Source organism: Geotrypetes seraphini, chromosome 4, assembly GCF_902459505.1.
Source record: "Geotrypetes seraphini chromosome 4, aGeoSer1.1, whole genome shotgun sequence".
In the NCBI taxonomy this organism is placed as follows: Eukaryota; Metazoa; Chordata; class Amphibia; order Gymnophiona; family Dermophiidae; genus Geotrypetes; species Geotrypetes seraphini.
Genome location: NC_047087.1, coordinates 304,334,147 through 304,357,106, shown reverse-complemented (window position 1 = coordinate 304,357,106; position 22,960 = coordinate 304,334,147). Strand labels below are relative to the sequence as shown.

The 22,960-nt window shown below is 43.3% G+C and overlaps 1 protein-coding gene across 8 annotated transcripts in view; it reads right to left on the bottom strand.

Annotated features, from left to right (window-relative positions):
• Positions 1–22,960, bottom strand: part of ADD3 (adducin 3) — a 380,040-nt gene that overhangs the window by 30,721 nt on the left and 326,359 nt on the right. For all 8 annotated transcript variants that reach the window (XM_033942120.1, XM_033942115.1, XM_033942114.1 and 5 more), the window contains 3 exons: positions 21,609–21,866; positions 4,477–4,596; positions 3,502–3,588 (listed from right to left, as the gene is read on the bottom strand). In XM_033942120.1, coding sequence (XP_033798011.1) covers positions 3,502–3,588; positions 4,477–4,596; positions 21,609–21,866 — 465 coding nt within the window. The remainder of the gene's footprint in view (positions 1–3,501; positions 3,589–4,476; positions 4,597–21,608; positions 21,867–22,960) is intronic.

Genomic DNA, 22,960 nt, shown 5'->3' with positions numbered 1-22,960 from the left:
CTACAGGAACCTGGGCCCAAGTCTCAGCCTGCCTGTCTGACATTGCTGCCGGGATGTATCACCACCATTTAAAATTGAACATTGCCAAGACTGAGCTTCCTGTCTTCCTCTTAAACTCACCTCTCCCCTATTTTCTATTTCTGTGGATAACTCACTCATCCTTCCCCGTCTCGTTAGCTCGCAACCTCGGGGGTCATCTTTTACTCCTCTCTCTCCTTTTATGAACAAATCCAACAGACTTTTAAAGCCTGTCGTTTCTTCCTCTATAATATTTTCAAAATCCAACCTCTCCTTTCTGAGCACACTACCAAAACCTTTATCCACATTATCACCTGTTGTCTACATTACTGCAACTTGGTTCTAACAGGTTCCATCTTTCTCCCCTTCAATTCATTCAAAAATCTGCTGCATGGCTTATATTCTGCCAGTGACGCTATGCTCACATTACCCCTCTCAAGTCCATTTCCGCATACAGTTCAAACTCCTCTTATTGATTTACAAGTGCATTCACTTTGCAGTTCCTTGGTATCTCTCCTCTCTTCCTATACTCCTCCCTGGGAACTCTGTTCATCGGGTGTCTCTTACCTGTACCCTTTTCCTCTACTGCCAACTCCAGACTCTGTCCTGGAACAGACTGCTTGAGTCAGTGTGTCAAGCTGCGACTCTGATAGTGTTTGAATTTAGGCTAAAAGCACACTTTTTTGAGGCTGCTTTTAACTCCTAACTCTTACCAATGTCTGTTTTATCATTCCCTCTATGAGAAATTCTCTAACCCCTATTTGTTCCATTTGTCTGTTTGATTAGATTGCAAGCTCTACCTAGCATTACTTGTTGAATGTACAGTGCTGCGTACGTCTGGCAGCACTATAGAATTGATAAATAGTAGTAGAATACCCTCCTGGGGGAGGTGGTGGGACAAAAACCGTGTCCAGCTTCAAAAATACGTGGGATAAACACAGATGATCCTTAAATAGAAAGAGGAAGGAATCAAACACAAAATTAAAAGTCCTTCACACTATTAAACAGGGCATAGAGGAATGGCGCAGCAGGTTAAACTCTGGTCATCATTAGTGCAAATTGCCATTTATCTAGAGGCTAAGCCACGCTCAAAGTTGTAAGAATTTGCTGGTGGAATAGTTTGCCCGTATCTTTTATGGACGGGATAGAGCACGGATGAAAAAAGGGGTAAAAAAGTATATGATAATCCCTGAAATAGGTTGAATGGGGAATGTGGACAATTGAAGTCCTAAATACAGTAAGTGCTCAGTTGTGGGAATAGTGCTTTAACAGCAGTGTCAGCTAAGAGAAAAGATTGTCAGAGAGACTTCTACAGTCTGCACGCATGCATTTATAACTTCATTCTGGAAAAGAATCCAAAAGTTAGTAGCTTTAATTTATTCTGTGTGACTTGGGGACTAGCCTATCCTGTAATTAGGCAATGTTTTCTATGCTTATGTTTTTTTGGGTTTTTTTCCCAATGTTTCATTCGGTTTATTATAAGTTTGTTACAAACATCACTTAGTCAAAGAGACCAAAGCCCATGTCATCATCGGATTCCTCGGACTCTTCCTCTTTCTTCTTCTCAGCAGGGGCACCACCACCAGCAGCCTCTTGGATGGCCTGGTTTCTATGGTGAAGCACAAATCAGAGTGGAATTGTCCAGGAGAAAATGATGTGCACTAAAGAAGTATCCTCCAATATATCTGGTGATTTGAAGATCTTTATTGTTCGAACATCAATAAAACACATTCATCGACTCGACATGTACATGTTTCGGTCATCAGGCCTGCCTCAGGAGTCTTAAAAATTGCGAATGAGGATGTAAGAAGTATGCTGGTACTCAAGAAGATATACGACCAAAAGTCAATCAAAGAAGAATATCATCTAAACGTGTGATGAAATGGAGATAAACCTAACCCGCGCATGATATGGGAGTTATCAACTTCAAAACATAAGGTTGATTGATTTTTGGTCGTATATCTTCTTGAGTACCAGCATACTTCTTACATCATCATTCGCAATTTTTAAGACTCCTGAGGCAGGCCTGATGGCCGAAACATGTACATGTCGAGTCGATGAATGTGTTTTATTGATGTTTGACCAATAAAGATCTTCAAATCACCAGATATATTGGAGGATACTTCTTTAGTGCACATCATTTTCTCCTGGACAATTCCACTCTGATTTGTGCATATTTGTGGTTGTGGTGTTGTTTTATCCCCTGTTTTTTCTATGGTGACGCAACATAAAATATTTTAAAATTTCCTGATTTCTCAAAATCAATTAAAAATTGTGGAATTATTTTTCAGGGAGTGTTTAATCTGAAGTAAATAGCAAAAGGAGAAATGGCATGGAAGACAAAGAGATGCATTCCACCAAAAATGTTTTGAAGGTAAATAACCTTTATAAAGATTATTGGAGAGTAGCTAACTATTAACTTTGTGAAAAAAGCATTTCAACACGATATGCCTCTTCAAAATGGACAAAATGAATCTTATTCAGAAATGATTTTTTTCCCATTTTACACCTATGGAAAAAATCTTCACCGAAAAGACCCACTGATGCAGCAGAAGTACAAAAATTCATAGAATACAGGGTGGTTGATGCCTGGAATGCGCTCCCAAGGAAAGTGGAGAGGAAAACTGTGACAGAGTTCAAAAAAGCGTGGGTGAACACAGAGGATCTCTAATCAGAAAATAATGGTATATATATATTGAAGAACTAAGGCCAGTATTGGGCAGACTTGCACGGTCTGTGTTCATATATGGCCATTTGGTTGGGGAGGGCTTCGACAGCTGAGATAGTTTAGATGGGCTGGAGTGAGCTTTGCCGGAGTCTTCAGTAAATGGAACCTAAGCACAGTACCGGGCAAAGCTTTGGGTTTCTGGCCCAGAAATAGCTAGAAAAAAGGACAATTTAAATTAAATCAGTAATTTAGGGTATGATTGGGCAGACTGGATGGACCATTCGGGTTTTTATCTGCTGTCATTTACTATGTTACAATGTAGGGTTAAGATTCTCAAAGACATGTTTGGGACATTCAGCATGATATAACTCTAGAAATCAAAATTCATTTCAAGATAATAAAAATGCATATGTTTTCCCCCTGCAGGCTATTTTCTGATTTTTTTTTTACTTTTAAAGGGTCAAGCACAGACCAAGTTTTCCAACTGAAACAACTCTGAGTTCAGAGTGCAGTTCTGTCCCGGCAATGTGTAACGTCATCACCCATTTGTGTGCCTGATCAATCCAGTCTATGCAAAATACATCTGAGAAGTGAGAAACAATGCTTTTTGTTCCAATTGTATTAAACTTTGATGTCACTGATGTCTAGATTAATAATGTTTTTCAAATACAAAAAGTCTCTTGTGCATTGAATTGCATATTTTTTATTCTTCTGCAAGTTTATATTCCTCCACTTGTGTGCCTGACTCAGTCCTCCTTGTTGATGATAAATTAGCTGCACTGAATTTCTATATAAAATATGCTAAATATAATTACTGGATTAGGTTTATCCATGATGATACCAGCCAACCGTTGAGACTGAGGTCCAGCTGTCTTCAAGTCATATCGATTTTGCTCTCGAATCTGCAAAGTAATAAGACAAATGATTCTTAACTGCCCTTTTGTTTTAGTCTGACATTTCCTTTTGAAGATCTAAAATTAGCAACACTAATCACTCACAGATCCAATACAGACTAGAATTAAAATATGAGAATCTGAGAAATCCTGTCAATCCTCTCTCATTTAGCTTCCAGCTCGGTCAGAACCAGTCCTGAGGATCCTGGTGCCAACAGCCTTATTCACTGCTGTTCTAGTGTATTCAAGGCTGCAATGGTAAGGTAGTAATATATCAGGGCTCATTTCAGAATCTTGCGAGTTCTAAATTCAGTCAATAGATGTTATGTTCAGGTCCTCAACCTAATCCTAGGACATACCAAGTCAATCAGGTTTTCAGGACATCTATAACAAACATGTATGAGATAATGCATGCAAATGTATCTCCATTCTATGCAAATCTCTCTCATGCATAATTATTATGGGCAACCTAACTGGCTTGAGAACCACTGATCTAATAGCTATGAACACAGTCACCATAGCACCCCTAGCCTAGCTGACTAAGAATGCAGAAGACCAAATCCAGGAACTGAACCACAGAACTTCCATACAAAGTGAGCTTGTCAGTGAACCACTGAACAAGCTTGATAAAAATATTTCTAAATTCACTTTTTAATGGAGTTCCACCTCTTTGGGCCCCTTTAGGATAAAACGGACTGGTTCAAATAATTTTAAGTGGATGGTGCCAGATAATTAATAAACTTAGCTATACAAAATATCATAATATAAAGTGGGAGTTATTTATTCAAATAAATTCAGTTTAAAAAGTCAGCCTAAAATATGTGCAGTAAAGAATATTCAATACCTGCAAGCAAGTCAAGGTCTGACGACCAGCACTTAATTTTTTATGCATTTTACCTTATTTCTCTTTTCCAACACATCAGTAGGGTTTGTATTTAGTGGGACAAACTGGTTTGGGTCTTCAATTCTGATTGGTGTTTCACTGCAAGTCCTATAGGAATCATCAGTTTTCATCCACTTAAAAAAAGAAGAGTTACAAATTTTACAGGGAATATTAATAGACAAAAATTTGTAGTTAGAAGTTACAACCACAAACCTATTCAATTCATCTTTGTATTACACTGCTACTGTTATTTTCTGAGCTTGTAGGTAAAATTTCTATGAAAAACACAGTGAGATTGATACTTAAAACAGTTTAATCAAGCAAGAGAAGCTCCTTTCTGGTTAAATAGCACTTACCAGCCCTAAAGCATATATTCAGTGGCACTAAATCAGAGTGCTGCTGAATATCTTCTCTGACCACTATGACACATTCTGGTTATTGCTGGGGAAGTGTCAAGGCAGATCCAGAAGTTAACCAGGCACTGCAAATATTCTAAACTAAACTAAACTAAACCTTAATATACCGCATTATCTCAACGGAAGTAGAGCTCGGCACGGTTTACAAGAACTTAAAAATGAGAAAGGGTAGGAAAAGATTTACATAAGTTTATAAGTTGAGTGGAAAAGTAAGGGAAAAAAGAAATTACATGTTAGAGAAGAGCCAGGTTTTTAGTTGCTTGCGGAATAAATGGAGGGAGCTCAGGTTCCGCAGCGGGATGGTAAGGTCATATATTCAATGGCAGTGCCTGGATAATTATCCAGTCAAGTAGGACCACACAAATAGCAGTCCTAATTCACCCAGATATTCAGGTACTGGCGCTAAAAATCAAATCAGCATCTGAAATACTTCTAGCAGCCAGGTAAGACACGGATATTTAGCATCACCACCCACATTAGGCCTGGTAATGTACATCTGTGGGTCAAATTCAGCCAACCAATGCTAGTGACTTAATCACTGATCACTGCCAGCTGATTATCAGACTCAGTATATCTACCAACTTGCTCATCATACATAAGTTAACAAGCCTCAGCCATATTCTTTATAAAAAAATAAATCTAAGCAGCAAATGAAGTTCCAGTTCTTTCCATTGACAATACAGAAATGATACAGGCATTTTTACTCTCTGGTACTGTAAGTTAGATTTTTACAACTGTAGAAAGCATGCGGTGTATGGTCTAGGAAAAGTGTTACTCTGAGCATATGGTTTTCTCAATTACTTTTTTGTGTGCGTTTTCACAGCACTAGGTTTGTTATAGAATTCCTTCAAAAGTGCGCAAGTACTTCTCCTCCACCTGGAGAGGAGAGGGGATGCCTTGCATGGTTCACTTGGCTTGGAAAGAAGAAACATAGGGCTATGTACTAAATGCAATTAAGCCTCAACACAATTAATGCACATGAAAAGGCTTAACTCAAAGCTCATTAATGTGTTTTGCTGTAAGCAAACTTTTTGTGCAAATCAAGCATGCGTTATCTATATTTCTGTATTATTCTTTGGAGTGGGCGCTTCAGGGCAGAGAATAGACATGGACATACTATTCAGCTAGTGCATCGACATTTGCATGAGCTGTTGGCATGTCCATAATTTGGGCGCCTTTACTACCTCCTAAATAGGAGGCTGTAAGTACTCCCTGTCAATTCTTTTCAGGTTGTGTGACCTGTAAAATAAATTTTTATTTCTTTATTAGGAAATACAATAAAACCTTGGATTGCAAGTAACTTGGTTTGCAAGTGTTTTGTAAGACAAGCAAAATATTTTATTAAATTTTAACTTGATATACAAGCAATGTCTTGCAATACAAGTACATACAGTATACACACATCACAATTGAGCCGATGGTTCTTCTCTCTCTGACACTGCGGGAGCCGATGGTTCTTCTCTCTCTGACACTGCGGGAGTGTAGTGACTGTTCTAAACGAGCGAGGTCTTGCAATATGTTTTAGTTTTTTTATTCATTTTTCATATAACAACAAGTGTATCACATAAATTTATACAATTTCATTGAGTACACACTTGATAATCCTTCATAGATCATTGTAAATACAACATATTATTATATAATACTGTACTATAATATTGAAAAAGCATATCATACTTAAGTATACCAACTATTACTCTAATTATAAACCCATCCCCTCCCCTTCCTTTGAAAATTGCATATAATATGACAAGATATAATGATGAATTGTTTATATTACGATGAGGTCTTGCAATATGAATACAATCAGTATACACGCGTCACATCATCACAACTGAGCCGATGGTTCTTCTCTCTCTGACGCTGCAAGAGTGTAGTGACTGTTCTAAATAAGTGAGGTCTTGCGATACGAGTACATACAGTATACACACATCACATCATCACAACTGAGCCGATGGTTCTTCTCTCTCTGACGCTGCAGGAGTATAGTGACTGTTCTAAACGAGAAAAATCTTGCAATACGAGTATATACAGTATACACGCGTCACATCATCACAACTGAGCCAATAGTTTGTCTCTCTCTGATGCCGCAGGAGTGTAGTGATTGTTCTAAACAAGCAAAGTCTTGCAATATGAGTACATACAGTATACACGCGTCCCATCATCACAACTGAGCCAATGGTACTTCTCTCTCTGATACTGCAAGAGTGTAGTGACTGTTCTAAACAAAGCAAAGTCTTGCAATACGAGTGCATACAGTGTACACATGTCACATTATCACAATTGAGCCGATGGTTCTTCTCTCTCTGATGTTGCAGGAGAGTAGTAACTGTTCTAAATGAGTGAGGTCTTGCAATACATAAGAACATAAGAATTGCTGCTGCTGGGTCAGACCAGTGGTCCATCCTGCCCAGTAGTCCGTTCCCGTGGTGGCCCTTAGGTCAAAGACCAGTGCCCTGAGACTAGTCTTACCTGCGTACGTTCCAGTTTAGCAGGAACTTGTCTAACTTTGTCTTGAATCCCTGGAGGGCGTTTTCCCCTATAACAGCCTCCGGAAGAGCATTCCAGTTTTCCACCACTCTCTTGGTGAAGAAGAACTTCCTTACATTTGTACGGAATCTATCCCCTTTTAACTTTAGAGAGTGCCCTCTCGTTCTCCCTACCTTGGAGAGGGTGAACAACCTGTCTTTATCTACTATGTCTATTCCCTTCATTATATCTTGAATGTTTCAATCATGTCCCCTCTCAGTCTCCTCTTTCAAGGGAGAAGAGGCCTAGTTTCTCTAACCTCTCGCAGTACGGTCACTTCTCCAGCCCTTTAACCATTTTAGTCGCTCTTCTCTGGACCCTTTCGAGTAGTACTGTGTCCTTCTTTATATACGGTGACCAGTGCTGGATGCAGTATTCCAGGTGGGGGTGTACCATGGCCTAGTACAGCGGCATGATAACCTTCTCCGATCTGCTTGCGATCCCCTTCTTAAGTACGTATAGTATTTTATATTAAAGTGTTTGGGTTGTGGAACAAATCGTCTGAGTTTCCATTATTTCCTCTGGGGAAATTCACTTTGATATACAAGAGCTTTGGATTACAAGCATGCTTCTGGAACGAATTATGCTCGCAAACCAAGGTTTTACTGTACCTGGAAATATCCTTAGAATGTGGGAGAGCTCTGCTTTAGTATGTCCTAGCACCCTTTAATAGACATTCCTCCTAGTGTGATAATAAGAACATAAGCAATGCCTCCGCTGGGTCAGACCTGAGGTCCATCGTGCCCAGCAGTCCGCTCACGCGGCAACCCAACAGGATCAGGACCTGTGCAGTAATCCTCTATCTATACCCCCCTCTATTCCTTTTTCCAACAGGAAATTGTCCAATCCTTTCTTGAACCCCAGTACCGTACTCTGCCCTATTATGCCTTCTGGAAGCACATTCCAGGTGTCCACCACATGTTGAGTGAAGAAAAACTTCTTAGCATTCGTTTTGAATCTGTCCCCTTTCATCTTTTCTGAATGCCCTCTTGTTCTTTTATTTTCCAAAAGTTTGAAGAATCTGTCCCTCTCTACTCTCTCTATGCCCTTCATGATCTTGTAAGTCTCTATCATATCCCCTCTAAGTCTCCTCTTCTCCAGGGAAAAGAGACCCAGTTTCTCCAATCTCTCAGTGTATGAAAGGTTTTCCATACCTTTTATCAAACGTGTCGCTCTCCTCTGAACCCTCTCGAGTATCGCCATATCCTTCTTAAGGTACGGCGAACAATATTGGACGCAGTACTCCAGATGCGGACGCACCATCGCCCGATACAACAGCAGGATAACTTCTAGCATTCTGGTTGTAATACCCTTCTTGATTATACCTAGCATTCTATTCGCTCTCTTAGCGGCCGCTGTGCACTGTGCCGTCGGCTTCATTGTCATGTCCGCTATTACCCCCAAGTCCCTTTCTTGGGTACACTCATTCAATAACATCCCTCCCATCGTATAGCTGTACCTCAGGTTTCTGCTTCCCACATGTAGTACTTTACATTTCTCAACGTTGAACTTCATCTGCCATCTCGTTGCCCATTCCCCCAGTTTGTTCAAGTCCCTTTGTAATTCTTCGCAGTCCTCTTTAGTCCGAGCTCTACTAAATAGTTTGGTGTCATCCGCAAATTTTATTATCTCGCACTTCGTCCCTGTTTCTAGATCATTTATAAATATATTAAATAGCAGCGGTCCGAGCACCGAGCCCTGCGGAACACCACTCCAGTCTGAGTAGTGGCCCTTCACTCCTACCCTCTGTTTCCTACCCGCCAACCAATTCCTGATCCTTCTATGTACGTCTCCTTCCACCCCATGGTTCTTCAGTTTCCAAAGTAGGCGTTCATGGGGTATCTTGTCAAAGGCCTTTTGGAAATCTAGATATATGTCGTCTATGGCAGTGTTTTTCAACCGCTGTTCCGCGGCACACTAGTGTGCCGCGAGATGTTGCCTGGTGTGCCGTACGGTCAGGGCCGCCATCAGAGCAGTACCACAAGTCTAGGGAGAGGGGCGGTCCGCCCCACGTGGACAGGAGAGAGCTGGACGGGGGACCCGCGGAGTTCAATACATCTCGAGCCGCGAGGCTCGTCTTCTGTTCCTGCCTGCCCTGCAGCTAACATATAGCCGATCGCAAGCGTTCCCCGATGTCAGCGCTGACGTCGGAGGGAGGGCTTAAGCAAAGCCTGCCCTCCGACGTCAGCGCTGACGTCGGAGAATACTTCCGTTCGGCTATTTGTGCGGCAGGGCAGGCAGGAAGCAGAAGACAAGCCTCGCGGCTTGAGCTTCGTTTTGCTGAGAAAGTTGCAAAGATGGGCTGGGAGGCAAACACGGAACACAAAAGGGGGGAGGGAGTGCGTTTTGGACACAAGGCATGAACTTGGGAGAGAGGAAGGGAGGGAAAGAGATGCTGAGGTGGGGGAGGGAATGGGTTTTTGGACACAGAAGGCATGGACTTGGGAGAGAGGAAGGGAGGGAAAGAGATGCTGAGGTGGGGGAGGGAATGCGTTTTTGGACACAGAAGGCATGGACTTGGGAGAGAGGAAGGGAGGGAAAGAGATGCTGAGGTGGGGGAGGGAATGCGTTTTTGGACACAGAAGAAATGGACTTGGGAGAGAGGAAGGGAGGGAAAGAGATGCTGAGGTGGGGGAGGGAATGCGTTTTTGGACACAGAAGAAATGGACTTGGGAGAGAGGAAGGGAGGGAAAGAGATGCTGAGGTGGGGGAGGGAATGCGTTTTTGGACACAGAAGAAATGGACTTGGGAGAGAGGAAGGGAGGGAAAGAGATGCTGAGGTGGGGGAGGGAATGCGTTTTTGGACACAGAAGAAATGGACTTGGGAGAGAGGAAGGGAGGGAAAGAGATGCTGAGGTGGGGGAGGGAATGCGTTTTTGGACACAGAAGAAATGGACTTGGGAGAGAGGAAGGGAGGGAAAGAGATGCTGAGGTGGGGGAGGGAATGCGTTTTTGGACACAGAAGAAATGGACTTGGGAGAGAGGAAGGGAGGGAAAGAGATGCTGAGGTGGGGGAGGGAATGCGTTTTTGGACACAGAAGAAATGGACTTGGGAGAGAGGAAGGGAGGGAAAGAGATGCTGAGGTGGGGGAGGGAATGCGTTTTTGGACACAGAAGAAATGGACTTGGGAGAGAGGAAGGGAGGGAAAGAGATGCTGAGGTGGGGGAGGGAATGCCTTTTTGGACACAGAAGAAATGGACTTGGGAGAGAGGAAGGGAGGGAAAGAGATGCTGAGGTAGGGGAGGGAATGAGTGTTTGGACACAGAAGGCATGGACTTTGGAGAGAGGAAGGGAGGGAAAGAGATGGTTGTGTACACGGGGAAAAGAAGAAAGGAGAATTTTTGGTCATAGGGAGGGAGTGAGGTACAGATAGTGGCATACCAGGGGGGGGGCGGTGTGCCCCACCCCGGGTTTACGTCCCAAGGGGGTGCACAGCTGGCCACCCTCCAGTGTTGTCTCTAGGCCGGCAAACTGCGGCTCTTTAGCCACTTGAGTGCCACCGCCGCCAACGGTGTTGTTGGCGGTGGCAGCATTATAAAATACTTTCTTTGTGTTTATTTGATTCCTATTCAAGAGAATTACTTTATATATAGTCAATATAGGCACAGAGTTAAATTTTTTAACATTTTCTAATGGTGGTGTGCCTCGTGATTTTTTTTCATGAAACAAGTGTGCCTTTGCCCAAAAAAGGTTGAAAAACACTGGTCTATGGGGTCTCCTCTGTCCATCCATCTGTTAACTCCTTCGAAGAAGTGCAATAAGTTCATTAGGCACGATCTCCCCTTGCAGAATCCATGTTGGCTGGTTATCAGAAGTTTGTTTCTTTCAAAATGTTCATCGATGTCTTATCAGTGCTTCCGCCATTTTCCACGGAACCGAGATCAGACTCACCGGTCTGTAGTTTCCCGGGTCACCTCTTCATCCCTTTTTAAAGATGGGCGTAACATTGGCTATCTTCCAATCCTCCGGGATCTCGCCTTTTTTCATTACATTACATTACATTAGTGATACATCAGGGATATATTGCAAATTTGCTGAAGTAGTTCCGCTATTTCCTCCTTTAGTTCCTTCAGAACTCTTGGGTGGATTCTGTCCGGACCCGGGGATTTGTCAGTTTTTAATTTTTCTATCTGCCTGCGTACGTCCTGAAAGCTCACTTCCATGGATGTTAATTTTTCTGCTTGATCTCCATTGAAGATTTGCTCAGGTTCCGGTATGTTGGATGTGTCTTCATTTGTAAATACAGACGAGAAGAACATGTTAAGTCTTTCTGCCACTTCTTTCTCCTCCTTCACCACTCCCTTCCTGTCTCTGTCGTCCAGCGGTCCCACCTCCTCCCTAGCCAGCTGCTTCCCTTTAACTTATCTAAAGAACGGTTTGAAATTTCGTGCTTTCCTGGCTAGTCTCTCTTCATACTCTCTTTTGGTTTTTCGAACCACATGGTGACATTTTTTTTGATACTTCCTGTGCTCTTTCCAGTTCTCCTTTTTCCATTTCCTGAATGAATTTTTCTTATTGCCTATCACTTCCTTCACTACTTTAGTTATCCACGCCGGATCTTTTGTTCGACTCTTTTTGCACCCCTTTCTGAATCTGGAGATATGCAGATTTTGCGCCTCGCTCACCGTGTCCTTGAAAAAAGATCAGGCATGTTCTACCGTCTGCCATTTCTTGGAAGTGTTCCTAAGTTTCTTCCTTACCATTTCCCTCATTGCTTCATAGTTTCCTTTCTTGAAGTTGAAAGTAGTCGCTATGGTTCTCTTTCCTTTCGGTATCCCTACCTCAACCTTGAACTTGATCATATTATGATCGCTGTTTCCCAATGGTCCCACTACTTTCACTTCCTTTGCAGGTCCCCTTAACCCATTTAGGATTAGATCCAGAGTGGCATATCCTCTCGTCGGTTCTCCAACAAGCTGCTCCATGAAGTAATCTTGTGTAGCCTCCAGGAATTCTGTCTCCCTAGCGCATTTTGAGCTTCCAAGACTCCAGTCTATCCCGGGATAGTTAAAGTCTCTCATAAAACTGTGTTACCGCTATTGCATTCTTGCTTTATTTATCAAGAGTGACTTTCAGATTTCAAAGGATAGATTTTACAGTTTAACTACAGGATGCTGCTAATAGGCACACCTAATTTAAGGAATGTTGTCTCTTTCCACAAGTAAACCTAGAGGGTCATCAAACTGTACTAGAAATAGCTAGCAGGTACAACTTACAACTACAGAGTAACACATTCCTCTTCCATCTAAGTTGAGCCTTGAACCCATTCTGTAGATAGCATACCGTATGACCAATGAACCACCGTATGGCCAATAAGCCACTTTGTCTAATAGGCATGCTTTGGTAAGTATTTTAAAATTTTATAGAGACTGGAATTACCTGAGCCAGAATCCTGAACATCCTGTGACATGTTTATTGTTTTTTATTTTTAAAGCAAGATTTGTTATTAGCCTGCTGTTATCCACTTTGGATGCTTTTTTGATTTGTGAAAGTAGGGTATAAATATGAATAAATACATCTATTTAAAACCCTCAAAATGCAAAATAACCTACATGCAACTACGAGGAGTTACAGCTTCTTCTAAAGTAGGATCCCAGTTAACCATTATTCAATTAACCAGCACTCTCAACCAACTGGCACACTCTTAACCAACTGGCAAAAAAAAAAAAAAGAAGTCTCTTGCACTCTTGACAAACAACCTCCAAAATTGTTTTTGTGCTCCTGACCAGACAACCCCCAAAGTTATGCACTCCTGACCCAACACTCCTCCCTCCAGCCTCCAAAGCATCAGCTGCAGCTACAAACCCTCCTCCCTCCCTCCAGCCCCCGAAACATCAGCGGCAGCCACACACCTCCCACCCTCTCTCCAGGCCCCGAAGCAGCAGCAGCAGCTGGTTCTGACAATCCCCCTTCCTCCCTCCAGCCCATGGAGCAGCAGCAGCAACCAGTCCTGACTGCCAATTCCCCTCCCTCCCTTACCTGAAGCAGCAGCTGGACTGCAGAGGCAGCGCTATAAACAGACTGCTTGTGGCTATCCCCGGCAGGGCCTTTCCTCTGCTGCAACACTTCTGATGCAGTAGAGGAAAGGCCCTGCCGGGGCTGGCTGCAAGCAGTCTGCTTACAGTGCTGCCTCTGCTGACTGGTTGCTGCTGGTGCTTCAAGTAAGTGAGGGAGGGGGGGTTGGTGGGTCAGAATCACTGCTGCTTCGGGTGAGGGGGGGGGGCTAGGAGGCCAGACCCATGAAGAGAGGGGGGGAGGAGGTGGGTCAAAAGTGTGTGTGGGGGAGGGTCCAGCAGGGTGAAGGGCAGGGGAGGGGAGATGGATGGATGCTGTACTCATAAGTGGGGGGAGAGGGAAGAAAAGGGGGGGGAGAGAAAGTGACTCAAACCAGAAAGAAGGGTGGGAAGGGAGGAACAGATGATGGATCTACAAGTGGGGGTGAAGGGGAGATGATAGGGAGAGGAAAAAAGAGGTGGAAAGGGAGACAAAACTATTTTTTAGAATAACTCTCAAGCAACCAGAAACTACAGTTATTCGGCATCTACCAAACCCCATGGGTGCCAGATAGCAGAGAGTCTACTGTACATGTAAAGATGTTTATTAGGTTTGAAGGACAGCATCATTTACTTTGATCCCACAAATTCAAACCACCTTTAAATATACTGCTTCTCTCACCAGTGGCAACGCCAAAATCTTTTTCCATATACAGTCAAACCTCGGTTTACAAGGCACCGGTTTGCGAGTGTTTCGCAAAATTGGTGCCTCGGAAACCGAGTTTGACTCGATTTACGAGCACCATCCCTTGCGATCCTGCATCCCCCCCTGCGATCCTACATCCCCCTCCCCCGCCCCCGAGCACCGAAATGAAATCCCTTACCCTGATTGGGCACCGGCACCAGCACCAACGCATAGGACATGCCGGTGCCCGAAGATCCTCCCTCTTCTGGGCTGGGCGGTGCTTCGGAGATCCTCCTTTTTGCCTGTGCTGGACTGGACTGGGCCTTGAGCATTCGCGCATGCTCAAGGCCTTCTGGTCTCGCTCTCTCCGAGATTCTGAATCTGACATTCTACTTTTCTACCAAATTGCACTGGCTATCAGCATCTTACAGGGCCAAAACTCTTTTTTGATATACAAGGACCTTAGATAAAATGGGTTAAAGAATACATTAGTCCTCAACGAACCTTAGAGACCATTATTATCTGCATAATTTCTTTAGACAAGGTTACAATGCGACACCAACCAGTGAGTTTTTTCAGGAACAGCTCCCACAATCTCTACTTACTCTAAGAAACATAGAAACATGATGGCAGATATAGGCCAGATGGCCCATCCAGTCTGCCCATCCACAGTAACCATGACCTCTTCCTCTCTCTAAGACAAGGGTGTCAAAGTTCCTCCTCAAGGGCCGCAATCCAGCCGGGTTTTCAGGATTTCCCCAATGAATATGCATGAGATCTATTTGCATGAACTGCTTTTATTGTATGCTAATAGATCTCATGCATATTCATTGAGGAAATCCTGAAAACCCAACTGGATTGCAGCCTTCAAGGAGGGACTTTGACACCCCTGCTCTAAGAGATCTGCCCATCCCACACTTTCTTGAAATCAGACAGTCTCCACCACTTCTTCCGGGAGACTGTTCCACGCCATCTACTACCCTTTCAGTAAAAAAGTATTTCCTTAGATTAGTCCTGAGCCTATCATCTCTTAACTTCATCCAGAACTTCCTTTCACATGAAGGAGACTCGACTCATGCACATTTACGCCATGTAGCTATTTAAACATCTCTATCATATCTCCCCTCTCCTGCCTTTCCTCCAAAGTATACAGATTGAGATCTTTAAGTCTGTCCCTATACACCTTATGATGAAGGCCACGCACCATTTTAGTAGCCTTCCTCTGGACCGACTCCATCCTTTTTATATCTTTTTGAAGGTGCAGCCTCCAGAATTGTACACAATATTCTAAATGAGGTCTCATCAGTCTTATACAGGGGCATCAATACCGCCTATTTCCTACTGGCCATACCTTTCCCTAGCTTTCACCATCACCTTTTCAACCTTAAGATCATCACATACAATCATACCCAAGTCCAGCCCTTCTGTCGTGCACATAAGTTCTTCACCCCCTATGCGTAACTATGACTATGCATAACTCTACTAGACTATGCACCTCTATAGAGGCCAACCAAATTTTGGGTTTGGCACTAAAACCAGCCTGAAATCAGTATTTACCCATATTTTAGTTTCAACCAAAAATGCCAGTGTATTAAAAATAACTAGGTCTCCACAGCATCGCCCCCCCCCCACCCCCAGCCTCATATAAGAGCAGGTTGTGCTCCATGTACTCCTACCCCACCCATTTGGCAGGAGAAGGCTGTGCTCTGTTCACCTCCCCCTTCCTTCTGAACAGGAGCAGTCTTATCTTTCTCCCTGTCCAGACCCACCCATAGACTCCACTGGGTCTACCTTGTAAGCCCTGGTAGTCTGCTTGTGTAGTCAGGGCAGGAGCAACCTGGGTGCTCTTGTCCATTCTACCTCTGATATCTAAGTTGAGGCAATGCAAGATGGTTGGCCTGTATTATAGAGAACCCAAAGATTCCAAAGTTGAGAGGAACAAAAAACAGCCTTATGGATGTGGTTAATACTCAATGAATTCAATGACCACTTTTATATTAGTTTTACCATCAACAGGGACTTGGTTTAAACAAAATCACTACTAAGTTACATCTATCCTTATGTCATAGGGGAAATTCAAATTAATTGAAATATCCACAAGAATTAACTCGTTTAAGAGTTAATTTAGTACTATTTAAAATAAAAGCTTAAAATATGTTTCCAAATTTACTAATGTGAAAAATGTTATAATAATAATAATAACTTTATTCTTATATACCGCCAACACACAAAATTAAATTGTAATGACACTGGAGAACACCCACATTTGCCTCACAAAAGCTCAACAGTAGAAACAATGCAAGATTGATGATGTGTCATGTGATTGGGGCATTGGAAAGAAAATGAAAACAGATGTGCAGAATCACACATACCCTGCAACTGCAACACTTTTTTTCAACTGCACATGTAAACTTGCTTCAAAGCTAGCCACTTTGTCTCAGCTCTTTTGAAACACTTTATCTGATATACCTATAAGCTCCAGACAACACATGTTGATAATTCAATGAGTATTTTACAAAAGGCTCTGCAGAATACATTCTTATCACATCCCGCCTTGACAACTGCAACCTGCTTCTCACAGACCTCTCACTAAACCACCTCTTCCCTCTTCAATCCATTCAAAACTCTGCTGCATGATTCCTATTCCACCAAAGTCATTATGCACACATCACACCTCTCCTAAAATCAATTCACTGGCTCCCCATCCATTTCTGTATATAGTTTAAATTCCTCTTACTGACCTACAAATGCATCCATTCAACAGCCTCTTAATATCTTCCCCTATATCCCCCCTCTTTGAGGAGTCCGCTCATTGGGTAAGTCTCTCCCTATCTGTGCTCCTCTCCTCTACTGTCAACTTCAGATTTGTGCCCCTTCTACCTTGCTGCACCGCATGTCTAGAATAGGTTGCCTGAATCAATATATCAAGCTCCATCTCTGTGTTCAAATCCAGGTTTAAAACCCACGGTCCAAAAGCACCTCTTCCCTGCTCCCCCGGTCAGTAGCACCTCTTCCTTGCTCCCCCGGTCAGCAGCACCTCTTCCCTGCTCCCCCCGGTTTCTCTTCCTTGCACCACCCGGTTCCTCTTCCCTGCTTCCCCGGTCAGCAACACCTCTTCCCTGCTCCCCCGGTCATCAGCACCTCTTCCCTGCTCCTCCGGTCAGCAGCACCTCTTCTCTGCTCCCCCGGTCAGCAGCACCTCTTCCCTGCTCCCGGTTCCTCTTCCCTGCTCCCTCCAGTTCCTCTTCCCTGCTCCCCCGGTCAGCAGCACCTCTTCCCTGCTCCCCCGGTCAGCAGCACCTCTTCCCTGCTTCCCCGGTCATCAGCACCTCTTCCCTGCTCCCCCGGTTCCTCTTTCCTGCTCCCCTGGTCAGCAGCACCCCTTACCTGCTCCCCCGGTCCAGCATGTAGCCTTGTGAGCATTGCGGCCGGCTTTTGTGAACCTCGCAGGCCGCTCTGCACTTCGGTAGCACGTTCCCTCTGACGCGATCGCGTACGTCAGAGGAAACGTTCTACTGAGGTGCTGTGCAGCCTGCGAAGTTTGGTACAGCCGGCCGCGATCCTTAAGGAAACAGCGCCCGACCCTCTGCTGCGCTTTGGGGAGAGTCTTCAGCGGCTCAAAGCCCTCCTCCCAGCAGCCGCCGCCAGCGCCACACCAAGCCGCCGAATACGGCAATCAGGGCGGCCAGGACACAGGCAGGGAGAGTTGGTGAGTGAAGGCGGGAGGAGGGGAGTGGCCAGAGTGTTCCCTGCCGCCACGTTCTAAAATGGAATCTGGCCAGGGATCAGAAAACACGGTGGCAGGGAACACGAAACCCTAAGTGCGTATGCACACTTAGGGTTTTATTATATAGGATGACCATTGTACAGCGCTGTGTACATCCTGTAGAGCTTTAGAAATGCTTGGTAGTAGTAGTTGTACTGAGGAAGTAAGCAAAAACTCGTTTCTTCTCCCAACCCTTTAATGCACAAAGCAACTATCCACGAGGGGGTGCTGAAAAGTTCTCAGCCCAACCAATTTCTTAAATGCTGAGCATTATTTTGTCACTTTAACTGAAAATGTGTTATTTTACTTTGCAAAGTGCCAATTTGCAGAATCGTAATGTTATGTTTTAACATTGTTTCAGATCATTGATTGAACCATGTCAACGAAAAGTGTGAAATTTTCAAGTGTGGAACTCTGAGCTGTCATGATGTTCCTATTCCTGTAGAAGAAAACTCCAAAGGAAATCCATGAATATATGATGGAAGCACAGAGTGACAAATGTCCATCACACTCCATAGTGAAGAAGTAGAAACATAGAAACATAGAAAGATGACGGCAGAAAAGGGCTATAGCCCATCAAGTCTGCCCACTCTACTGACCCACCCCATTAAGTCTGAGTACTAATGACCTAGTTCCTTAACTCGACCCTCGTAAGGATCCTACTAGGGCATCCCATTTATTCTTAAAGTCAAGCATGGAAATTTCAAAACCAAAAGATACAGCAAGATCTGGGAGACATAAAATGGTGTCAACTCCTGAAATTGTTGACTATGTCCACGACCTGTGAATACTGGTTAAAACAATTGCTGAGACACTAAATATATATCCAGGGAGTGTGTTGGGTGTATAATCAATGAGCAGCTGGGTATGCAGAAGCTGTCAACTAAGTAGGTGCTCATATATTTGAATGCTGATGAGAAATGACGTCGAGTAGACACTTCCAAGTTGATTTTGCAGCACTTTCAGCAAGCTGGTGCCATCTTATTGAAATGACTACTGTTGATGAAACATGGTTACACCACTATGATCTGAGACAAAACAAAAGTCAGCAGGAAAGGTCATGGCCACAGTGTTTTGGGATCAGGAAGGTGTTGTAATGACTATCTTCCAAGGGACCAAACAGTTAATGCAGAATGCTACTGTAACTTGCTGTGCCAGTTAAAGGAGGCACTGAAAGAAAAAAGGGGAGGGAAGCTGCAGAAAGTTCTCTTTTTGAAAGAAAATGCACCTGCTCACAAGGCTGATAAGACGAATGTTTTGATGCAGTTGGGATTTAAGTGCATAGACCATCCACCCTACTCACCATATCTTGCTCATAAGAACATAAGAATTACCACTGCTGAGTCAGACCAGTGGTCCATCATACCCAGCAGTCCACTCACGCGGTGGCCCTCTGGTCTAAGACTAGCACCCTAACTGAGACTAGCCCTACCAGCGCACGTTCTTGCTCAGCAGAAACTTGTCTAACTTTGTCTTGAATCCCTGGAGAGTGTTTTCCCCTATAACAGCCACCGGAAAAGCGTTCCAGCTTTCTACCACTCTCTGGGTGAAGAAGAACTTCCTTACGTTTGTACGGAATCTATCTCCTTTCAATTTTAGAGAGTGCCCTCTCGTTCTCCCTACCTTGGAGAGGGTGAACAACCTGTCCTTATCTACTAAGTCTATCCCCTTCAGTACCTTGAATGTTTTGATCATGTCCCCTCTCAATCTCCTCTGAAGAGGCCCAGTTTTTCTAATCTTTCGCTGTACGGCAGCCACTCCAGCCCCTTAACCATCTTAGTCGTTCTTCTCTGGACCCTTTCGAATAGTACCGTGTCCTTCTTCATGTACAGCGACCAGTGCTGGACGCAGTACTTCAGGTGAGGGCGTACCATGGCTCTATTCCACTATTTTATGTTTCCAAACTTTAAAAAGAGTTTGACAGGGCAACAATTTCTGAGTGATTCGGAGGAGATTGCAGCAGCGGAGCAGTATATCAGTGACCAGACATCAGAGCATTTTTTGGAAGGATTACAGAAACATTAGACATGATATGCCAAGTATGTTAACTTAGGGGTGAATATGTGGAATTACTTGTAAGCTTCATGGCTCCACATCATTCCCTTCTTGGTTGGGCTGAGAACGTGTCAGCACCCTCTCGAAACTTGTCTCCCCCATACACACATGTACTAACACCAGCTTCATGTACTGTAGCAGGATTTATTTTCTTGCTCTTTCTTTGACCATGTGACTTTCTCCTTATTTTAGTCACCCTTATTTCTATCCAAGTTCTGTTAATTTACCTTATCTGTTTATATGTTCCACTTCTGCTTGCATCCTACATTGTGTTTAATGTGTATTGTGTTGGTAGTGTAAGTAGCATGCTATGCCATATGTGTACTGTTATTGGAATATGTTTACATCTCTTTTGCCTACATTTGGCTTATTTTTACTGCATGCTGCCTTGAATGAATTTCTTCAAAAAGGTGTTAGATAAATTCTAATAAATTACACTTTTTGAAGGCAGGGAAGGCGTGGAGCAAGGGTGGGGCATGGGCAGCAACAGGCCTTAATAGGGTTTGTACCTTTCAAAAAAATTGACAAACCTATACTACCCTGATGCAAACCTTTTCTAGACCTCATATGTGGTCAGTTGTATGACCTTTATTTGATGGAAGCTTTATCAGAGTAGCTGATACATGCTTTGTGGGTTCTTCAGGTTAGATCAGTGGTCTCAAACTCAAATCTTTGCAGGGCCACATTTTGGATTTGTGGGTACTTGGAGGGCCTCAGAAAAAATAGTTAATGTCTTATTAAAGAAATGACAATTTTGCATGAGGTAAAACTCTTTATAGTTTACAAATCTTTCCTTTTGGCTAAGACTTAATAATAATATTGTTATTTATAGCTAAAGAGACATATGATCAAAAAACTGTTTTATTTTACTTTTGTGATTATGATAAACATACTGAGGGCCTCAAAATAGTACCTGGCGGGCTGCGAGTTGAGACCACTGGGTTAAATGGTGATTCTTCTTTACAAACTGGTTGGAAGCAACAGACCTTGATTTTCTCAAAGATGACCCGATAATTCCCAGAGTTCACTTCAAATGCATCTGCCTAACTTTCAAGATCCTCCACAGCATCCTCCCTCCATTAATTCCACTTTCTTGGAATTCCTCAAATCTTAATTCCACCAGACCTACCCAAAAATCGAAATTATCCTTCCCCTCATTAAAAGGCATTTCCCACCCAGGAAAACTGGGGACTTCCCTCCCCTTCAGATTCATCGAGCTCTGGAACAACCTTACCTCCCCTCTTCGAAACCTGAGTGCTCTCCAACCCTTCCGTAAACATCTGAAAACCTGGCTCTTCTCTAAAACCTAACACTCCCCCCTCTTCTGACTTCCCAACCCTCTAACATTCTTCTCTCCTCTGATCTCTTCTAGCCCTTCCTTGGAGTTCCTTTCTCATTACAATTCCTGTAAACCGTACCGAGCCCCACAACTATGGAGATGGTGCGGTATACAAACCCAAGGTTTAGTTTAGTTTTACATAGTCCTGCATAATATTTAGCTTTGGCAAATATGGCTTCAGCTTGTTAAAAAGGTATTTTCTTAAAAGAGGGATTATTGTTATTTTCCTAGTTTAAAAGTACTGGTTTTTTCAACATTTTAATGTAAGATACTAAAAGGCCTCTAGACAATGATGCTAAATACATTTCCTTTAAATTTGTACCTAATATAGCTCACTTCCAGAATTAAAATAAGTTACTTACTGTGATTTTGGTTCTGGGACTAGTCTCACCATTAAAGGACTGCTCAGGTACGTTCACTTTCATGTAGGTATTGGGTGACGTGAGCCATCTGGTTTTTTCACGTTGTTGTCTTTGGGCCAGATATTTAAGGGGTGAATGTGACATGGCATCATCTTCAAAAGTGAAGGCTGTCACAGTGGCTGGGATCTCCACATCACTCTTATGACGGGGTTTCTCTCTGGTTACTGGGTGTCTGTAAGCATAACCTGTTCTGTATCCCTGAAAAAAAAAAAAGAATTTATGAGCTTTATATTTCATTGAACATGTTGGGTCAGGAAGAACTATTTCTTACCTCCAACAGTCTGATTTCACAGTTTTATATCTTTATTAATCCAATTTGCATTGAGCAGTTCTCTGCACTAAAATTGATGTGAACTATGGAGAAATTTTCTTTCTTTTAGTCCCTCCAGACCGACACAGAAATGGATAGATTTATCCTCCTCTGCCAGCAGGTAGAGATTGAGGCATTAACTTTTGGCTACAGTACAAGTGGGCTGTGCAGTCCCTCTTACAATCAGTCTTTATGAATAGCAAGCAGAAATCAACTAGGCTGAACAAGAACATACAACTCCACACTCACATGGAGAAGACCAAGGAATAGTCCCAAATTAGACCAGGGAACACTGTTGAATACTGATTAGAAAAAGAACCTTTCAGAATGCCCCACAGTTTGCCAGCTAAACCAGCCAACAAATGTCACTGCTCTTTAAACTCCCCAACCAGTAACAACCAAATCCTGCAGAAAAAAAAACGTACTCTGCGAAAACACTGAACAAAACAATCGGGCAGGGTCTGTGCCGGTCTGGAAGGACTAAAAGAAAATTTCTCCTTCTTTAGCATCCTTCCAGACTGGCTCAGAAACAGATAGGATGTACCAAAGAAGTACCCATCATGGCTCGGACCCCCGAAAAGCCACCTCAAGAACACGCTCACCAAACACCGCATCCAAACGTCCACATGGTAGTATCGAACAAAGGAATGGAGAGAAGACCAAACCGCAGGTTTACAGATATCCACAGGAAGTACAACAGAAGATTCAGCCCAAGAAGCTACTTGACCCCAAGAGAAAGGAGCCATGAGAAATTCCGGAACAGGCTTCTGTTGGAGAAGGTACACCGAAGCGATAACCTCCTTGATTCATCACGTAATGGTTGCCTTGGAAGCACCGTCCCCTTTGCAAGGACCTGCTAAGAGGACAAAAGGATGGTCCAACTTAACGGAACTCCTGGATCCGCCGAACATAAGAGCTAAGGCCCCTACATATATCCAACTTGCACAACTGCCTCTGCTCCAACGAGCCCTCCTGCTTAAAC